This window comes from Mauremys reevesii, linkage group 1 (genome assembly GCF_016161935.1).
Source record: "Mauremys reevesii isolate NIE-2019 linkage group 1, ASM1616193v1, whole genome shotgun sequence".
Taxonomy (NCBI): domain Eukaryota; kingdom Metazoa; phylum Chordata; order Testudines; family Geoemydidae; genus Mauremys; species Mauremys reevesii.
The window spans coordinates 143014809-143034930 of NC_052623.1; the positions used below are offsets into that span (position 1 = coordinate 143014809).

At 37.1% G+C, this 20122-nt stretch overlaps 1 protein-coding gene across 3 annotated transcripts in view; it reads right to left on the reverse strand.

Moving 5' to 3' along the window:
* Positions 1 to 7233: 7233 nt before the first annotated feature.
* Positions 7234 to 20122, reverse strand: part of BCLAF3 (BCLAF1 and THRAP3 family member 3) — a 52200-nt gene continuing 39311 nt past the window's right edge. For 2 of the 3 annotated variants that reach the window (XM_039529063.1, XM_039529065.1), the window contains exons 10-12: positions 19586 to 19681; positions 13870 to 14025; positions 7234 to 10232 (exon numbers count right to left, since the gene is read on the reverse strand). In XM_039529063.1, the coding sequence (XP_039384997.1) occupies positions 10203 to 10232; positions 13870 to 14025; positions 19586 to 19681 (282 nt within the window). In that variant the 3' untranslated portion in view covers positions 7234 to 10202. Of the gene's footprint in view, positions 10233 to 13869; positions 14026 to 15793; positions 15864 to 19585; positions 19682 to 20122 lie in introns of those variants that run through there. The other variant, XM_039529068.1, reaches the window with a different exon arrangement.

Below are 20122 nucleotides of genomic sequence, written 5' to 3' on the forward strand. Positions count from 1 at the left end.
CACCACCACAGGGCTGAGAGTTTCGGGGGTGGCAGCGAAAACGGCCGGGTGGGCTGTAAACAACACGCACAACCCCGTGGGGGAGTGGAGGTGCCACCCACCCACCCCGAACAACTTCTGACACCTGAAGTTCAAACACCTCCCCCGCCCTCAAAGCTCTATGTTCAGCTGAAACCTCCAGTCCATCAGTACAACGTGGCGGAGCAGCCCAGCCCCAGCACCTCTTTTGAGAAGCCTGGTCTGACTTTTGTTTGTAATGAAACCCACTTGCCAGTTCTACATTTCATGGCCAACGCCGCCCCACCGCTGGCTCGCTGAGGCCTGCTGCATCTCTTCTAGAGTTGTTGCTCTAGGTGAGTACTTCCAAAGGCTCTTAGGAGAGGGGCTAATTGTAGCCCTGTATGGTCCAGGAGTTGTTAGGGGGTCTATGCACTCTATTCTTGGTGACCAGGTAGAAACAGGTCTTCAATACAGATTTAAATGAGAATGGCTGTATAGACCACCTAAGTAAGGCTATTCCACCTGGAGTAAAGTGGCATGGAAGAAAAAGAAAAGAAAAAAAAGACCTGAGCGCTGTAGAGCTCAAAAGCTTGTCTCTCTCACCAATATAAGTTAGTCCAATAAAAGATACTACCTCACCCATCTTGTTGCTATGGAAAAAAAGAGACAGACATTAATGAGAAGACAAGGCATCAAAGCTGCTGTAACTGACAGAGTAGAGAAGGGTAGGTGATACCAGAAATGAGAGATTTAAATTAAAAAAACCTTTCATGTAGAGTGATTGATTGTTCCTACTTTCAACTAATGTATAAGGATTTGAAGTCTACATTTTAAGACAATGAACACTTATGACATTGACACAATGAAACAATATCAAAATGATTTATTGTGCTATTTCAAGAACAGTAACATGTTTGGACAGAAAGAGGCCAAGTGGCCCGTCTGAGCTTCACTACCTATTTGGTAACTGGTGTTTTTCTGCAGTTGGTGTGTATGTGGAAGTTCAAGGGTCTTTGGAAGAGCTATACATATCAACTGAAGTAGACTCCCACTGAGAGGGAAAACAACTACGAACTACATAATCAACTTTAAAAGATAAGGTGTAGGAAATGTAATCTAAAGAGAGATTTGTACCACGGAGCAGCTTTAACTGCCCAAGGCTGCTGTAGACTATTTCTTTAACTCTCCGTAGCATTAATTTAGCTCTGAAGATGGAAAAATGCTAGCAGCCACAATGATATGGATTTAACATGTGGAGCATATTCTTTCCTGTTTGAAAAATAGCTCTCAGGTACTGAAAAAGCAGAAATTATAAAAACTCCTCAGTGGAGGCAGAATTGCTTATAAGTAGAAAAAATGCTTTGATGCAATTTATTTGGCCATCAGAATCTATATTTTTGAAATCAGGACTTGGATAAAGTTTTTTATTGTAGAAAATTAGATGATCTCAGAACGTAAACTCCACAGGGCAAGAGGCATGATTTCAGCTGTCGATGCCATGCACACAGTGTGCTTTATAAATACACCGCTACTTCGATATAACGCCACCCGATATAACATTAATTTGGATATAACACTGTAAAGCAGTGCTCGGGGGGCGGGAGAGAGAGCTGCACACTTCGGTGGATCAAAGCAAGTTCAATATAACATGGTTTCACCTATAACACGGTAAGCTTTTTGGCTCCCAAGGACAGCGTTATATCGAGGTAGAGGTGTACCTAGGTTTATTTTTTTTTAGTAATACAGTATGTCTATTAGAACTAGCTTTTGTTCGGCTATAAAGCAATGTTTGTAGGAGAGTGATTCCATATGCTCAAACAGTTTAAACTGAACCAGCTTAGACTTGACTGTATTTCTTCTCTAGTTTAAAGTACTGGAATTTTATTTTTGAAAAAAAAAATTACATGTCCAGAAAAAGAAAAAAGTGCACAGAATGGCTTATAATGTTAAATGATTTCTTTGTTTTTATTAAACGTATCTGTAAGGAAAAGAGTAAAACAAATCCAACACTCAATAGGGACAGAATAGAAATGTACTGAAAAGAAGAATCAAGCCAAACTTGTCCATTAACGTAGTTCCATCAAAAGCAGAGTAGAGATGCAAACAAACATATTCTATTGTTTCACTGTTCACCCCAGGCAATGGCACTGGAAAATTTCTTGTAGCCATTCTTCCACAGTCAGGAAGTGGACGATTCTCTAACACATCACAGCCTGGCTCTTTACTTACAAATGCAACCATACAAAGTCTGCACAAGGTCCAGTTTACATCTGTCTCATGTACTAAATTCATCACATTTCCACAATATGAATTGAGGTTTAAGGTCTTTTTAAAATAACCAAACACTCCTTTTATAATGGCTTTCCTATATTCTTTAAATCTGTGGGATTACCAGAAAGTGTGGAAATACCTTTCCAGCACTACAATTTCAGCAATTGTCTATTCTGATACATCTGCCTCCATTTAAGAAGAGTCCAAGATCATAAGTAAATAATGTGCCAATCTATATGTAGAATCGATGGAACTAGTTTTGATAAGAATGAGGATGATTCCATTGTAGAATGTTAATTGCTCCGGTTGTGGTTCTAAGGAGCTTAAGGTGTACTGGAGTAATTGATATACCTGATTTATTCGGCTATGTCTACACTACCGCGGTGAGTCAACCTATGCTACGCAACTCCAGCTACGTTATTCACATAGCTGGAGTCGACATACCTTAGGTCGCGTTACCACGGGGTCTACACTGTGTGTGTGTGGGGGGGGGTCAACAGGAGAAACTCTCCCGTCGACTTACATTACTCTTTTCGTCAAGGGTAGAGTACAGGGGTCGTCGACTGGAGAGCAATCTGCTGTTGATTTGGCGGGTCTTCACTAAACCTGCTAAATCGACCGCTGGTGGATCGATATGAGAGCATCGATCCTGGCTGTAGTGTAGATGAGGGCTGGCAGGGAGATAGATGCCACAGTGTCTTCCAGTTTTCACAAACTGGCTTACTCCTGTGTACAATTCCCAACTAGGCTCTCAGAATCAGAAAACCTCTTGCCTTCTGTCACAGCACACACTAGCAACTTCTGTCCTACTCGAAGAAAATCACTCTAAAATAATTACTGAATTTGAATTAGCCAGTTTCCCAAGAATTAAAGCATGAAGATAATACACTCCCATTATGGAAGGTGAAAAAACCTCATTTTTCTATAATGTAAGCTCTTTGTGGCAGGAAGCATCATTACTTGTATGTTCATGCAGTGCCTATTACAAGAAGGACCCGATATGGTTAAGGCCTCAAGATGGTATCATAATATCCCAAAATAGCCCTTTATTTTGCCAAAAGAATGATACACTTAATAAATATATTCTTGAATAATAAATTAGAGATAAAGATATGTTTAAAAAATAAAAAAGTATTTGGAAAAGAAAATTAATCTTCACAACTACAGTGTTTGCTTAGAAAAATGAAAGTATTTGTTAAAATGCACAAAATTTCCCTGATGTATGGAATGTGATTATTTTAGATGAAAATGATTTTTTGACTGATGTATTTCTCAGGAAACAAAAGCTCAGCCATATGTAGGATGCAATTTTCAAAAGCACAATTGTTCTTGTTGATTTTTAGGGTGACTTGTACTCTTCAGTCACTTAGGCATTTTTGAAAATCCCAGACAACTTTCAGATCTAAAATTGGGCCTGAGGAATGGAAGCGATCTATTTGCCTCTATTACACTAAACGCATCATTAAAAAAGTCTACTCCAGATCCGAGCTTTGCTTCACTGTTCCATCCCTTCAAGGATGATTATTAGAGTCTAATGGGGATCATAAATAGAAGACTGTGATTCACAAATATTAATTTGGATCTTTGCAATTTTAGGGAAAGAATGAACTTTCTTGGCAACTGGTTAGAAAAAGGCAAACATTAAATTTTTGACTTCTGAGTTTCAAGAGAGAGAATAGACATGCCTCTTAAGGGCCTTTCAGAGCCTAAACTCTGGGCAGTGTTACTTTTTTACATTTTAGTGTTATGTAGAAGGATGGTGTCTCAAAACACACACACACACACACACACACACCCTTGTCAGACTACTGGAATGCAGAGTACTCACATTTCTCAAGATGATTTCTTACATTTTAGAAATTGGAACGCTGCAAATCTGAACTTATATAGGATTCTGTTAAGCCTAAAGATGCTATAGAGGACAAAAGTAATATAGAAAGTTAGTGACTTTCTGACTGCAATTGAAAATAGTCTAGCCTTCAGCCCTATCCCTAGATTCTAAGGTCACTTATTACACTACTTTCCATTTTGTTAAAAATCGAGGTTTTAAAAACTGTAGTGACTTGTGTAAACTAGCATAGATGGGCTTGAGTTTGTTACAGCAGTTTTAAACATTCAGCAGAAATGTACACACACACACACGCATGGCAAATGCACGCCCTCCCCATATGTGGTGTACAAATAAGGATTTTCTACACAAAGGATACGGAACTACATCTTTTGAATGGAATAAGTGATATATTCAGAACCTATCCTAGAGTTTTCTACTGTATCCATCATCATAATACACAAACATTATCATTCTAAGAATTCAAGAACATTTATGGGCACTATAAAGACAAGAAATGTTAAATAGGGGGTAGTATTGATTCTATTCGCCAGAAAGGAAACATACCCAAAATTATAAATAGATTAAAGCTTTACATTCACAAAAGAGCAATGGATGAAGCCTTGAGGTGAAAAAAGCAATGTAGTACACAAATATTTTTATGGACTACATTTTTGCAGAAAGAATCTAGCAGAATTTTTTCTAAGGAAAACTGGACACTACTTCAATAACTACACATGATATCAATTCCTCCTGCTAAAACAACTCATTAAAACAATTTGCAACTCTAAAAAATTAAATTTGTTAAAACATCTATTTAGAGTTTGTAGGAACATTGTATCTGTACATAGTCAAACATAAGCATACTTGAATGTCAATATATAGGTTGTTGATCAGGAAACTATTAAACATAGGGTAATTATAGTGAATTGGGAGACTAAGTCACACTTAAGACAGTTTTACTCTTAATAGTGAAGATTTAAAAAAAATACTATTCCCCATCCACACCAGCAGAAACAATCATGTTAAACTTAAAAAAAACACTTTAAAAGGTTTAATGGAGAGGAGCTGCAGTATAGATGGGATCTACTTTAAATGTATTTCTTAACAATGTACAGCTAGCCACATCCCTGCTGGATGGAAAATTGTTGATAATATCTAAACAAAGGAAAGAAGCTTTTGTTGTTCCAAGGACTGTTTACTTAATCAGCAACTCACTGGGAGGGCCCTTCATCAAACTCATTAACTAGAATAAAAACAGTCACGAGAAAAAGAAACCAGTCACAAAATAAGATTAGCAACTAAATTATTTACAGAATATTACACCAACATTTCAAGACTATGAGATTTAAATGACTCAGACAAGATTCAGAGCAACAGCTAGTATAGTGTGTGTGTGGGGGGGAAGTATATGAAGAAAGTATCTATTGGGTTTCCGGGAAACGGGGCGGGCGAAGCCTGCCCCATGCTAACGGATCCCCCCCCCCAGCCTAAGGGGAGGTTCCACAGGGCCTCAGAAACCCACTAATTGCGGGGGACAACTAATAAAAGAACAGGGACAGGAGTGCGGTCAAAGGGTCATAAGAAGGGAGCCGTAGGAAGGCACAAGGCTGTGCTAAATCACATGCCTAAGTATTTACTCAAGAAACAGGCTAAGGACTTTGTTATAAGAGTAGTTATGTCAACTCCTTATCACTGAATTTTTCTCTTAGCCAAGACTGAGATAGGACAGTGGTCAACATTTAACTGACTCCTGGAAGTCTAATGAAGAGTTAGAGGGGTGTAGGTAAGCATTCATAGTTCTTGCAGTTGCTATTTTAAAATTATATTTATGGTACTTTTCTTTGCAGGGATGCTGAAGCACCAAGTATCTTCCTAACCTGCACCAGTGGAATAAAGTCATGTCATAGGCAAGAGATCTGTGCATATATCTAGGCACTAAGTTTTTGCAGATTTTTGCTGCACTAGGTGGTGTACAAATTTTAAGATTTTCCCTTTAACCAAGAAATATAGACAACTTGGCAAGGGTGGCACTAACAACAGTTTAAACAGAGGCAAACTGTGTGTCCTGTTTCTAAAGACCTTGGGAAAGCAGATTCTTCCAGCAGGTAAAGCAAAGTTTAGTAAGGATTGTATGCTCTTTCCGTCCTCTGAGGTGAATACGGAAAAGACAAGTGTATTTTCCAAGTCTTCCTTATCACTTACCACCAGTATCTTAATCACTTCACTGAAGCCCCTCTCACTCTGTCCATCATGTCTGAGTCAAGATGGAGATGCATTTTTCCATGGACTGAAAAGCCTTCCTTTTCTATCAAGTTTCACAGACCTTCAACCTTTTGATTATCTGTGCAACTCTAAGCTCAGACACCGGAAGCTGAATGTGTTTCATCCAGATGCCGTGGAAGAGAGGATGGCACCTAGGTATAGTGAGTTAGTGTCCAGACTGGGCCTTCAGGTGAATCCCCAAAGAAATCAGTCATCTGCACTGAGGTAGTCTTCTTGTCTCAAAACCTGGATATAACCAAGTCCTAAGGTAAATTGTTGAATTTTGAAAAAGTTGTTAAAAATTAAGCAAACCAAAGAGGGTAAGGCAGAGCTCTACTAGTGTGTTAGCTCTCTAGTTTTCCAGTAACTCCCACAATTTTCTTAACTTTGAGTCTGATCATCAAAGCAAAAAACCCCCAAAAGATTAAATTAGAGTTCTAGCCATGCAATGTCAGATGTATATGTCAAAGCAATTACACACTTAAAAATGGAACTTTGATCGTATTAAACCACTGCATTTTTGGATAGTGGTGAAGAATAATTTAAACATTTCAATTTATAAAATTTATAAAATGCTATTGGGAATATGACAAGCATCATTCTAGTACAGTCATTTCGAGATGACTGAAAGCAATTTAACAATAAAGATCTAGACAAATTTTAAAAAGAAAACTAAAAAGAATGGCTGTCAGACATAATTACATATTCAACAGCTAACACTTCACAATACTAGTGTCAATTGGCTTTGCCAATAAAAGGACATACCTATGCCTCCTTTTAGTTAAGCTACAATATGGAGGCTGAGAATTACTTGCATAGTGAAACAAAGTGGCTATTGTAATCCACAAATGTCTCCTGCCCACATTTCCATCAAACTGATTTTGAAAATGACATTTTGTTTTTGTACAGCAAGAGGTTATTTTCCTTAATGCAGTACATTACAGAAAGGCACAGAATAATGTTATGATCTCATTTTTCTTATAACTCTCACTAACTTCCTCCTTCCACCTTCCTCTATTTCTGGGCTGCCTTTTGGTATTTCAGTCTATTATTCTCAGCAGGTACATCACTGTATAGTATTCATCTAACACAGAAATCAGTTAAGTGTGCAGTGCTAAGTGAGCCAATTGTGTGTGTGTACATTTGTGTATAAAGATACGCTATCACACAATATGTAATGAAGTCTTTGCACAATGTGGAGGGAGTCATCTCTACAACATTCCCCCAATTAGCAGGACAGCAGCTGCTCTTCAATGTAGATATCATGCTGGATAACAGCATGTAGTAGTAACTCAGGCTGTTTTAAAAAGACCTCAAATTCAAGTAAATTCCTGTAAGCTAAAATAGCTATACACCCAATTTATTAAATTAATGCAGTCGAGGAATCTTGAATTAGCATTGCTAAATTATTAGTAAAAAATAATTTGTTCAAGTGGTGAGCTCTTAAGAAAAGCATGTCAAAGTACAAATGACTGAATGAGTAGTGTTTGACACCCCCCATTAGAAAAGTTTATAAAATTACAATGGCTACAGTCTAAAATATGTGCCATTTGCAATGTGTTACCATCAGTGGTCATCAGTCTTAAAACCGTGCACAGAACAAGATATAACTGAAGTACAAAAGAAATTAAAGCTACCCAGTGTCATATGTAGAATCAGCAAAACATACTAGTCAGTTGGGGAAGTCATTTATACTTCTAATGTTGGAATTTTTGCATAAAATTATTAACTTTGATCTCTGACTACACCAATACTATATAGTCCCACACAATGGTATCAAATTCCCTTATCAGATATGGAGGAGTTGTCTCATGTACCCATTTTTTCCTACTTGGCTCAAAATGTAATTCTTCTGCAGGACTTTTGTGAAAACAATGAAAATGTTTCAGAAATAGTACAACAGTGTATTGCCCCATAAAGCAATGCAGCTTCAACAGTTTACGTTCTATTGTGTGTATGGTTGTTTAAAGATATTTCTCCACATTCAGAAGCAGCATTCCTGTTGGACAGTTTGAGCACAAATTGGGCCTAGATTTGGACAGGGTCACTTTATGCAGTCTAATATTTAAAATATTTACTGCTACCTGTACATTGTTAGTTGTATTGGTTTGAAAAAGAAAACCTTTCTTCTAACACAGCTTTCTGTTTGGCTTATGCACACCGTAAGTTCCTGAAAAAACTAGTTTAATTTTTGAACAGAGCAGTGTATTTACATTACCACCTAAGTCCTGTACTTAGCTTTTGGAAACATTCACAGACGACAACATGTCTCTCTGTGGTTGAATCACAGTTATACTAGTAAGTACTGAATATTATCCTACACGAGGACTAAACTGTGTATCAAAGTGTATGTCAAAGCTTTTAGGCAGATTTTAGTGTATTAAAATTTTATAGTCCCTTGAACCACGGCTTAGGAGTTTCAATAAGTCAAATACTCCTATTATTAACGGTACTCTGGAAAATCATGCAGTATATATTGTTTACAGCTTGATCTTCCCGAAAATTGAGTGTTTTCCTTTGTATTTTCACATGCCTATTGAATGTGCCAGTTTTCTGAATACATTCCATAAATGAGATTCTAATGTGTACTTTTATGGCTACTATCACGTTGGAGATTACTAAAATGCGCAAGATTGGATGACAATAACTTTCTTCTTAAAATTAATTAGAAAGTTTTCCCTGGAAAAGTTACTTGTTATATACCTTTAGCGTACTTGTATTAAGAAGTCTGAAACAAATCTTTAACACAAACAACCCCATCATATCTACATTAAGGCTCAAACTATAAATGGGAAATGAACACAATACAGTATTGCTTAGGCCTGAGCATTATATTATGTACATCAGCCTGCTTGATTTTTTCATAAAGCATAACGATATTGAGGGGTGATAAACTATGGAGAATGATTGGGATTTTAATAAAAAAATTACAAGCTTTTTGCCTTAAATAGTTTGTTATAAACAGTTTTGTTAGAGAATATGCTCCTCTTATCTAATTTTTTACATATCTTTAAGCCCACTTTTAGAATCAAGTAAGTCCCTAAGTTACTTGTAGCAGAAGATAAGACAATGTGTTGCTTAATCAAGAAATGATATATATGGAAAAAAGTGATGAGCCAAAATAGTTCTGCATACAGGTCAACCAGTCCTCTAACTAACCCAAGCATCTCAGTGCAGTTATAAGTTACTGCTATGTAACAGATGACATACCTACCCATTATTACACATTTTTAGAAAATGTTGGAAATTGTTACAATTTTTCTAACAATTTATTTACAAATTTATATATATATTTAAGTCAAAAACCCAACTAAATATAAGGCAAAAATAAATACAAAAGATTGTTCTAGGGAAATGACTCAAAAGAGCTGTAAACTCTATTGCACAACCTAAGAAATCATTGTTTGGAGAGTCCTGAGCTAATATTCTATCACTGAACAATTCAGGCACTTTTTTCCCTTTTTTTTTTATTATGTAAGCAATAAACTTTTCAACATATAAACCTTTGTGTATAACAACTCAAGTTCTATTCATAAAAATCATGCTTAGAGAAAAAGTATTCAATAAATAAGACTCCCTTCAATTTTTCTTTTTTGGGACTTGTTTGCAAAAAGAACCAAAGGTACCATATTAAACTTTTCAATTGAATACTGTAATTTAAAAGCAATTATTAAAACCGTAAAAAAGTTCTGCAGCATGCTACTACTGAAAAAACAGTTATTTTATCGAGACAGTTACAGTGTTAGTTCATTTCTCCCATTTTAATTCCTGACAAAGTTGTCAAAAAACAAACCGATGCTCCCTTGCCGTGTTATTGTATGTCTCCACTTATCACAGTTCAGGTTTCTGTGGCAATGCCTGACTGTTCCTATTAAGAGGAAAAAATTGTTACTTCTAGAACAACCTCTATTGGCTCATATTTTTATTATTTTAATTTTCACTATATGGTATGCAATAATGCACAAGACTTCTTACTAAAGCAGCCATGCTGCTATAAAGAATAAGTAATCAGCTTTGCAAAATTTTACTTGCCAAGGACAAAATATTTTAAACAAGTAATACTGTAGGGTTTTTTAGTCATTTAGTATTATAGCAAAGAGTAGGTGAGTATGAATTGTGCCTGGACTGGTATATTTTCATGTCAATTTTGCAAGGCTAAAGTAAATCATACAATGTATGCCAACTTTTCCAAAGTCAGCAGAAGCTCAGCATCTCTGAAAAGCAGGGAACTTATTTACCTTTAAGTGCTTACCAAGTTTGAAAATTCTTGCCAAATAATGTAAATATATACTAAACAGTCAAACTTTGGGAGCAGAAAAAATACTAGTACATTAGAGTACAAACACTTAAATCTGTTCTTTTATTCACGCATAGCTAGGTTGTGAAGCAGACATGCTAATCCCATGGGGGGGGGGTGGGGAACAAAACAAAAAAACAGAAATTGGGCTTGTTTTTGGCTTAATTGGCTTGTGAGTTGATTGTTGGGTAGTTTTTGGCTTGTTGCTTGTTACTTTTTTTTTTATTGGCTCCCGGCATGCAGGGGCGGGGGGGGGGGGGGGAGAGACGGGTGCAGAGCGGGCCCACCACAGTCCCAGACTGCACGCCAGGGGGATCTAGTCACAGAGTTTTGGAGTTCTTAGGGATTGGCGATTGGCTTGTTTTGAAATGGGATTAGCTTGATTTTTGGCTTATTGTGAAAGTCAGGTGCTTATTTATCGCGTGAAAGTTGGCAACTGTGTTGTGAACCCCTTCATCATATTGATGAGAAGTTACTCAAGAAACTCCATTAATATCAGTTGGACCACTTATGTGAATAACTGCATACCAGTGCAGGGAGGGAGTTTGCAGTTTACACCTTAGAAGGCACATGGGTCATGCAACAGCAGCAGTTTTAATACACTAATTAGAAAGAAGCACTCTTAAAACCTGCAAAGAACCTATTCTAGCAAATCAAAGTTTGTTAACACACTATGTACTGAAAATACTTTGTGACTAGCATGGTGAATAAACAGTCATTTTATAATTTTGAATGTGTAGATTAATATTTAAAATGAGTTTTTGCTGACACAGAATTTGATTATCCTTTATATTAATAGCACAATTGTAGTTTATAAAGGGTTCATACATGTTTATAACAATCTCTAATGTGCTTATCTTTTAAGTAACTTCTTAACTTGAAAACAAACTGTTTATTAAAGTTATTTATTATAAAATGTGACTGGGAATTCTGTTTCACATAGAAAATTTTGGAAAAATAGTTTAGATTAAAAAAATTAAATTGCTTACTTTGAACATCAAAGTATAATTTAAGTGGGGGCATTCAATTCTTTTGAAAAAAATCAACTTTCAGCAAGAAACACGACAGATTAGCGCTTTTTAAAGAATCCATATAAATCATACCAGTTGTAACCCATTTTAACAAATATCAACTATTTAACAAGTTTACTACATGGGCAGAAATACATGAATTACTGAAATGTAAGAACATGTTGCCATGATGAGGCTTTCTAAACTGCTAGTTGCACACTGGAAAAAAGGCTGCATCATACATTTTAATACAGGATTTATTTTACTTTAACTAGGAGGTATTAGATTTCTTTATTGGTTATAAAATTAATATTTTAACAAAGCCTAATTATACTGATCAACAATTCATGCTGTAATCTTTGGCAGCCAGATTTTAAGATTATTTTAATGAATTTTAAACAAGAATTTCTAGTATCGAATTATAAAATAGCAATAGGAAATTTACATGGCAGTGACATCTGTTTGCTGATTATAGTGAAGCAATTGTACATTTGTATTATAATACAAGTTTATAATTCCAAATGATTCTGTAGTCTGAAAATTGATCTTTCAGTCATTTTCTTTTTCCATCTAGCAAGCATGGGTATTTATCAGAGGTCTTAGAAAGGAATGGTCAGGACTGTCATTGTTTAGTGATGTGAGAAGCACGCCCTGTTCCCTCAGAGTAATAGTATACGGCCTTTACAGCGTTCTCAGACTTTATCTACATCACTAGTCTAACCATGCCAAAAACATGTCTGGCATGTTTAACAATTTGTAATATGGATTAGACACCATGGTTATAAAACAAGAAAGGAAGATAAATTTTAGATTATGCTGAGACAATTCAAATAAGGACTTTAGGATGCTATAATAATATTGAGGTACCCTATTTGTTACTGAGCCTTACAATACTCATGACTCCTGACATGATTCTATAAACTGTAACATGATACTTCATCAGGTGCTTAAACAGTGTTGTCCTGCGCACCCTACGAAGTTATTACAACATGGATACTCCTAACTGTGTTAGACTGTGCCCTGTCAATGTTACACTAATACTGATGGGAGATCCTACCAGTTCAGGGTACCCCAAAAATTCTTCATGAATTACTACTGCTGTAGCACGACTTTGCAGAGTATTTTAAAAACAGAAGTTGCACAATTAAGCAAGCTTATAAACAATCAGGAAAATATTTTAGATACCCAATTTAAGGACATAAGAACGGCCATACTGGGTCAGACCAATGGTCCATCTAGCCCTGTATCCTGTCTTCCAACAGTGGCTGGTGCCAGATGCATCAGAGATAGTGAACAGAACAGGGCAATTTTTTGAGTGATTCACCACATCATCCAGTCCCAGCTTCTAGCAGTGGGGGTGGGGGTTCAGTCTGCCTTTTATGCACAAGGATTGCCTGTAATATATCTCAGTGCAACTATGGATGTAAACGTGAACATGCATTGTAAATATAGCACTCCAACATGTATGAATTAGATGGTTTATAAGGTGAATATCTGGCTTGGATCCTTAGGTAATGTACTGAAAAAGAGCACATATTCAGACAACAGAATTTAGTTAACCAATTGTTTGAAAGGACACACAAAACAGTCTTTGACCAGTTTCCCCACTTATAGATAGAAAATCAGCTTAGTTAAGCTGCAGAAAGGATTGCCCAAACTGAAACTTCAGAAGAGAGGTAATGTCAGAGGCCATAGCTGACAAAAGTCTCAGGGTATGTCTACACTTACCGTGGATCGATGCTGGAGTGATCAATCCACCGGGGGGGTCGATTTAGCGGGTCTAGTGAAGGCCCGCTATAATCGATCGCAGATCGCTCTCCCATCAACTCCAGTACTTCACCAGAATGAGAAGCATAGGGTAAGTCAACAGGAGAGCTTCTCCCATCGACCCAGTATGGTGTAGACACTGCAATAAGTCGACCTAAGAGATATGTAGACTCCAGCTACGTCATTCACGTGGCTGGAGTTGCGTAACTTAGGTCAACTTACCCCCATAATGTAGACCTGCCCTCAGTTACACCAAGTTTCTTGGAGTAGGGGGAGGAGGAAAAGAATGTCAATTTAGTACTCCAAAGAATATCCATACAATCTAGACAAACAACTCCAAGTGGATTCTGAAATAGGAGTGAATCATTTGGATACTCACATTTTATATAATCAAAAAAAGTTTAGGGAAAATTAATTTTAATCCAACTCACCTTTTCTTTCCTCAAAAATCCTTCTCTGAATTTATAAGTGGTAAATCCCCTTACACCAGCAGAACGTAGCCGCTGGTACTTAGCCTGAATATATAAACCCTTCTGTACTAAGCCTGATTTATAACTGTGTTGCAATCGACCATCTGTAAAGTTGTTCTGTAGAGGGAAAAAGAAAAAATGGACAAAATGATCGAATTTCGGAACTCTGGTCAAAAAGGCCTTTTGTATTTTATTGTATTCAACTATTTTAAAGTTACAATTACACAATTATACACACACAAAAACTTACAGTACTGAAGTGTTATTCATTTATAAATGCATATGCCTCTTCTTTGCCTCCTATTTAATTCTTCCCAGACCCCTACTCACTGTTCATATCACAGAACTGCAGTGTGGCACATATTGGGCAACAGTCCAAAGTAGCTCAAGTAATCTTCATAGAACAGGTTCTGATATCAAAATTATGAGCACTGAAGAGGTTGTATAATTTGGGCAATAAATGAAGTGGAAGGGGAGATACAAGCTCCTTTTTGGGTTGTGTGTGAGTATCTCTCTATATAAATAGCTGTGCTAATAAGTAAACTTTAAGAGTAAAATCCTGGCCTGATTAACTCAGTGGCAACCCACTGACTTCACAGGAGGCAGGATTGCATCCAAGAGCTGTCTCTGGTTCATATGTTGAATGTAAGATATCAAATTTACCTAGAATTACTTCAGTCTTTAAAACCATCGGAAGAACACCTAGCCACAGAGCTATGCTTCCTTCACCTCTATATTGGGCTACTGTAAACTCACCTGAAGTAGAACTGAGGGTGAAAGCCAATGAAGGTGGTGGTGAAGATGAAGTCAATGGCACTATAAATACTAGAGTGGACAGACAACATATGTAGTGGGAGCAGCAATGTCCACTATAATTAAGTTTGTGTTAAGTTTTCCATTCTCAGGCACTCAGATACCACACAAAAGGGTGCAGTATAAGATTATTAATATAAAAAATTCCAACCTCATTTATTATAGTTTCTCAGATTGTTTTTGAACATTTTGTTTGAAGTTTTCAAACTTGGTCTTGCCAGAAGGTTGGGTTTTTTTAAGGAGTTTTAATAAAAAATTGTTAAATCTGCTTTTGAATACAAGGGAAATGCAAGACGGAGAGCAGACACCTTCCCCATGTAGAAGTCTTGTAACCTTTCATGAACAACTTTAACTGCTAGAAGAAAAAAGCTGAAATTTGTCATGAAAATAGCCCTCACTGAAAAGTGCTTTTGAGTGTTCTGGTAACATTTGGTATCAATCTGACAGAGTTGGGGGGTGGGGAATCACGTGCTTCACATATGCAATATATTTTGTACCAGTTTTTCAGTAAACTTGCAATGTGCAGCTAAAAAAGGCTTACACAAGGGAGCAGCTCATTTATACCAACTCCTAGAAGCCTTTTTCTATTTCAAAGACACTGTAGCCATCCATGATATACTGAGAAAGCTGCATTTACCAGGAAAGATGAACACGTCAGTGACCATGGTGAAGCTTACTGGAGTTGGAGGCACGGAATTCTTGGCAGACAGCTGCCAAATGCTCAACTTCTCACAGGAGATCAGAGTGAGTCCAAACCTGACTGTTCTCAGGATACAATACAATACACCATCCTTTATGCAAAGATATTGCCACAATAGGGGAAACTGAAATGTTTTTAAAATTCTAAATTAAGCCTGTGAACCTTGGCAAGGTAAAAACCAAGATTCCCCCTAAACTATGTGAATGGGCAGCCTGTGCCCCAATTGGCAGGCATCTTGCATTGAGCAGGGGAGTTCTTCCACCAGGAGGCATCTGCCTCCTACCATGAGAGGAGGCCCCAAGGCTTTCCAGCAGCCATCACTACTGTTTCCAGCTTGGGAGAAAGCTACTGAGCTTCCCTCTCCTTCCACACCTTCTGGTCTTCATCCTAGCAGGAGTGGTTAGGAAGATGGTTCCAAGGCTATCCCCCTGCATGTCTCTCTCTATGGAAATAAGCAAATAATGGATAGACAGAGTAAGAGGAAGGAATGGGAGTGGAGCTGCTGCTGTCATAGGTTCTACGTTTGAACTAAGGCAATCATTTGACCCAAACAAAAGTGGAGAAAAAAAACCCAAGACGACAACACTGATGAAGATTATAATCAATTGTAGATAAACCTAACCAGAAGCGTAATTATATATTTGGCAACAAGGCACTGTGATGGTAGACACATTAGAAATACCGAAGATAGATAGTAATGTGTTTAGATCCTACCTACCGCTATGTTCAGTATCAAATTCCACAAAACTAAAGTGTAGTTTACTCCAAATTACTAATATTCTTCAAAGACAAATTTATGCAATTTAAACAGATTCTGCTACAAAATTACTCCATTGCTCCAAGTTATTTGGAAAATCTTAAAATGTTTCAGTTTGAAACATGAAACAATCTAAGGTTCTGAATTTCATTTAATAATCAATGTAAAACTATTTTACAAGGATTGCTAACATTGTTTGTTTCCGAAACCATCACTTAAAAATGAAGTAACATTGCTTGTCAAAATATTTTATTTTTAAAAGCAGAGACTATATACAAAATATAAACATCTAAGCTATCCCACCCTACAACCATGACTGTAGAACATGAATAGTTAATGAAATCATCAGAATTCCAGGATAATATTTTATTTAAATGATAAACATACCAAGTGGGTTTACTGATTGCCCTCATCCCTTGGGTGCATTGTGAATCACTGAGTAAAAGGAAGAGCTTTTTAAACCTAAAAACGTTGGGTGTCCCTTTATAAAACGGCTCCTCTAGAGTGTGTTGTTCTTTTCATATAGAAGTTAACACACCACAGACAACCAGTTTTGAAGTATTCTGAACAAAATACTTCTGTTTAGTGACTCAACAGAACTTGTTTCATACACAAGGGAAAGAGATTTGCCAAAGTCTTTTGGTTGATAAAGATATAACATTAGAAAGCAGTCAAACTACCATCTCAGGTATACTGAATGCAATCCACTTTCAACAACATAAGAAAAAAATTATATGCAATACAAGAGAAAATTCAATGCAAAAAACAAGTTGAATTTTAGATTAGGAATTTTAAGTCAATAAATCAATATCATTTTTCCCATACCAGCCATAATCCATTTGCTTTTCACACATGCAAAACATAGTGCTGCTGCATATGCTGTTTACCCGTAGTTATACTGAAGCACAAGAGAAGATATTATTGGCTGGAGCACAGGGGTGGACAGCACAAGTTGCGTGCATGAATGCAACAGTGGCTTAAATCTCACCTTTACATTCCCCCAATCCTACACAGAATTCCAAGTTGACATGAATTAAGCCAGACTTCAGGCTGCTTTAAGTTACATCAAGTGCCAACAGACCAAAGGGTTGATATGGCAGACAGGGATCAGCCTGATATAACAGAACTATCTACTTCCCCTGTGCTGATAATAGACGGGAGGTGCTGACACAGGTGCCATTATGGTAAGGTGTACACCAAAGGATCCCAAAACAATATTCTATGTAATGTAATTTTAGTGTAAGATGACTTTAACCTGTTAACTAAAGTAATACCTAAAAAAAAAGACTAATGTTATAACACTATGAACTTTATCTTGATGAAAGTTTGTTTTTCTTTTAATCTGGGGGGACTGGTTGGCTAAGTGCATTTAGTAATAGGCTACAGAGCAAGACACCACTAGCCAGGATGGGAGAGCCTGAAAGTCAGTTCTATCTAAGGGCTCCATTATTTTAAGTATAGTTAAGAATCGGGAAGTCTGAAATTTGAATTTAGGCTTTGATGCCAACTACCTGTATATACTTGGTCATAATAATTCTATCTCAATTTCCCTAGCTGTAAAATGAGGATAATGCATACCTACCTTACACAAGTTTTTTTTTTTTTAAAAAATCCTCGCAGCAACCTTGTAAAATATCAAGCATTATTCGGTGGCTTATCTGAAATGTGTTTTGTGGAAGAGGTGGATTAACAGTGATCACATCTCCACCATTCATGTGGCTCATGGAAAAAAGGGATATTCTGGACTATGAGTCAGTGACCTAACTGCCTTATACCAAGGCCACTTTTAAATGAAAAACTAGAAGAGGTTGACCCAGATTTGATCAGCGTTTCCCCATTTTGAATGGACTTAATTGGTGCCATGCACAGCATGCCACTCACAACAGGAAGGAAGAGATACAAGTAATCTTTGTTTTACATTTAATTGATTTTGACCCCAGGGTGCCTTTTACAGTCAAGACACATTGGGAAGCCTCTGCAGTACCCCAGAATTGGGTGATTTTGCTGACGCTCTTACATCTTAGGGTTTCTGTTAGGGTGACCAGATGTCCCGATTTTGGGGGCTTTTTTTTTAATATAGGCACCTATTACCCTCTACCCCCATCCCGATTTTTCACACTTGCCCTCTGGCTACCCTAGTTCCTGTAAACAAAACCTAAAAGCAATACTTATCAGATAGAATAATGAGAAAATATAAAACATAAAAGGATTACTGTTTGGGAGTCTTCATATAGATTTAAGGTAATTTTACATGAAAAATGCAAAAAAATGCAGTAGAAGTGCAACTAAAAAGGATGTTTTCTCTTAAACATGGAAAATACTCTGAATTTCTCATGTAGCATTATGACAACTACAACATTCCACCAGGATTAATTTCAAAAAAATTTACTGGAACAGTATATAAACAAAATAATGAAATTAAGAATGAATATATTCATGTAAGGTGTTTCCTCATAGGCAGATTTGACAGAATTTGATTTGTTGTTTTTTTTTTAAATAAATGTTGACTGATAGTAATGTTTATTTAAGCTTTCCCCCCCCCCCCAATTAGATATTTAAATTTTCACAGTTGTGGGAAGTTATGGAGCAGGTCAGGAAACAGATATTTAATGACAGTAGATGGTGATTCAAAAAGTTAAAGCTTTATAACTGTTGAAACACAAAATTGTCAACATCATATGTCAAAAAATACAAAGTAAGTATCCTTAAATCAAGTTCTGAAGCAGCATGTGTCTTACTTTGCCTATCTGTGAATGTCTATTATTATGGATAGAAATATTTTTGGTGGTTTGTGTGCATATGGTGAAATCAATGTTTACCAACATTTACTGATTAAAACCCTAATGTCTTTCCAAGTCTATCTATTGGCCAGATGTTTTAGTAATCTCCCATTTTTTCTGCAATTTTGATTCTAAAATTTGCTTTAAGATTTTTTCTCTTCTATTGTCCAACACTAGTCCCATGATCTTGCCACTCCCTCCTTCCTTGCCCAATTCTCCTTTCAACCTTACTGTTTTGCAATTCTGTTTGCCCTCTCCCTTAATGTTATTTAAAATTACACCCTGAGAAAGTCAGCTCTCTTACCTACCTGGGAGAGTCCAAATTCTAGTAACTTAGTCTTTCAAAATATGATAGTACTCCAGCTGTTACAGGAGGGTCTGGGGGGAGGGGAAGGGGGAGGGAAAGGAGTGGAATTTTCAAACATTCAGTTCTGATACAACTCCCTTCCTACTGAAGTCAAGGCAACCCCCCACTGTTTCAATGGGAACAAAGTTCAGCCAATGCTGACCATTTTTGAAAAACTCACCACTAACATGTCTGTTTAGGGCAACATGCCTAAATCACAACACCACAGCCTGAAATGAAACCTTATGCAACACATACACTTGGCAAGAGTCAAACAATACCTTAAAGGGTCTTCTGAAGGGTCTTGGATTTTCCAGGTGTCCTCCAAATGGTCTGTGAGTAAAGATGTCATTTGTTTTTGCAGCATAATAAGTATTCTAGAAAAATGGCACAGATAGTAGTTTAACAATGTTAAAAACAATCATTGCAATGAAACGTACAATTTTTACATGAAGCGAATTTGTACTGTACTTTTTTGGCCTAAGATTATAACTGTGATGGATTAAGTCAGTGAAATTGCAGCAGTGTGTTCCCCATTAAACTGGAGTCCAAGTTACAGATACTTATTTCAGTTCCCACAGCTGAAAAGACATAGGGCACCACTCCAGAGTATGGCCCCTGTGGACTGTAAAGCAGCCAGATCTTTGCAACCGAGGATTACCTTGGTGTGGGGCAGAGAGCCATCAGCTGGAACAGACCCAGAATAGCAGCCTCCTATACCAACCCCTCTTTGAGGGGGAACATGTGGGGGCGGGGGAGAGAAGAGGAACAGGAGTGACGCAACCAGATCTTTGGTGATCCCTGGCTGGCAAATGAGA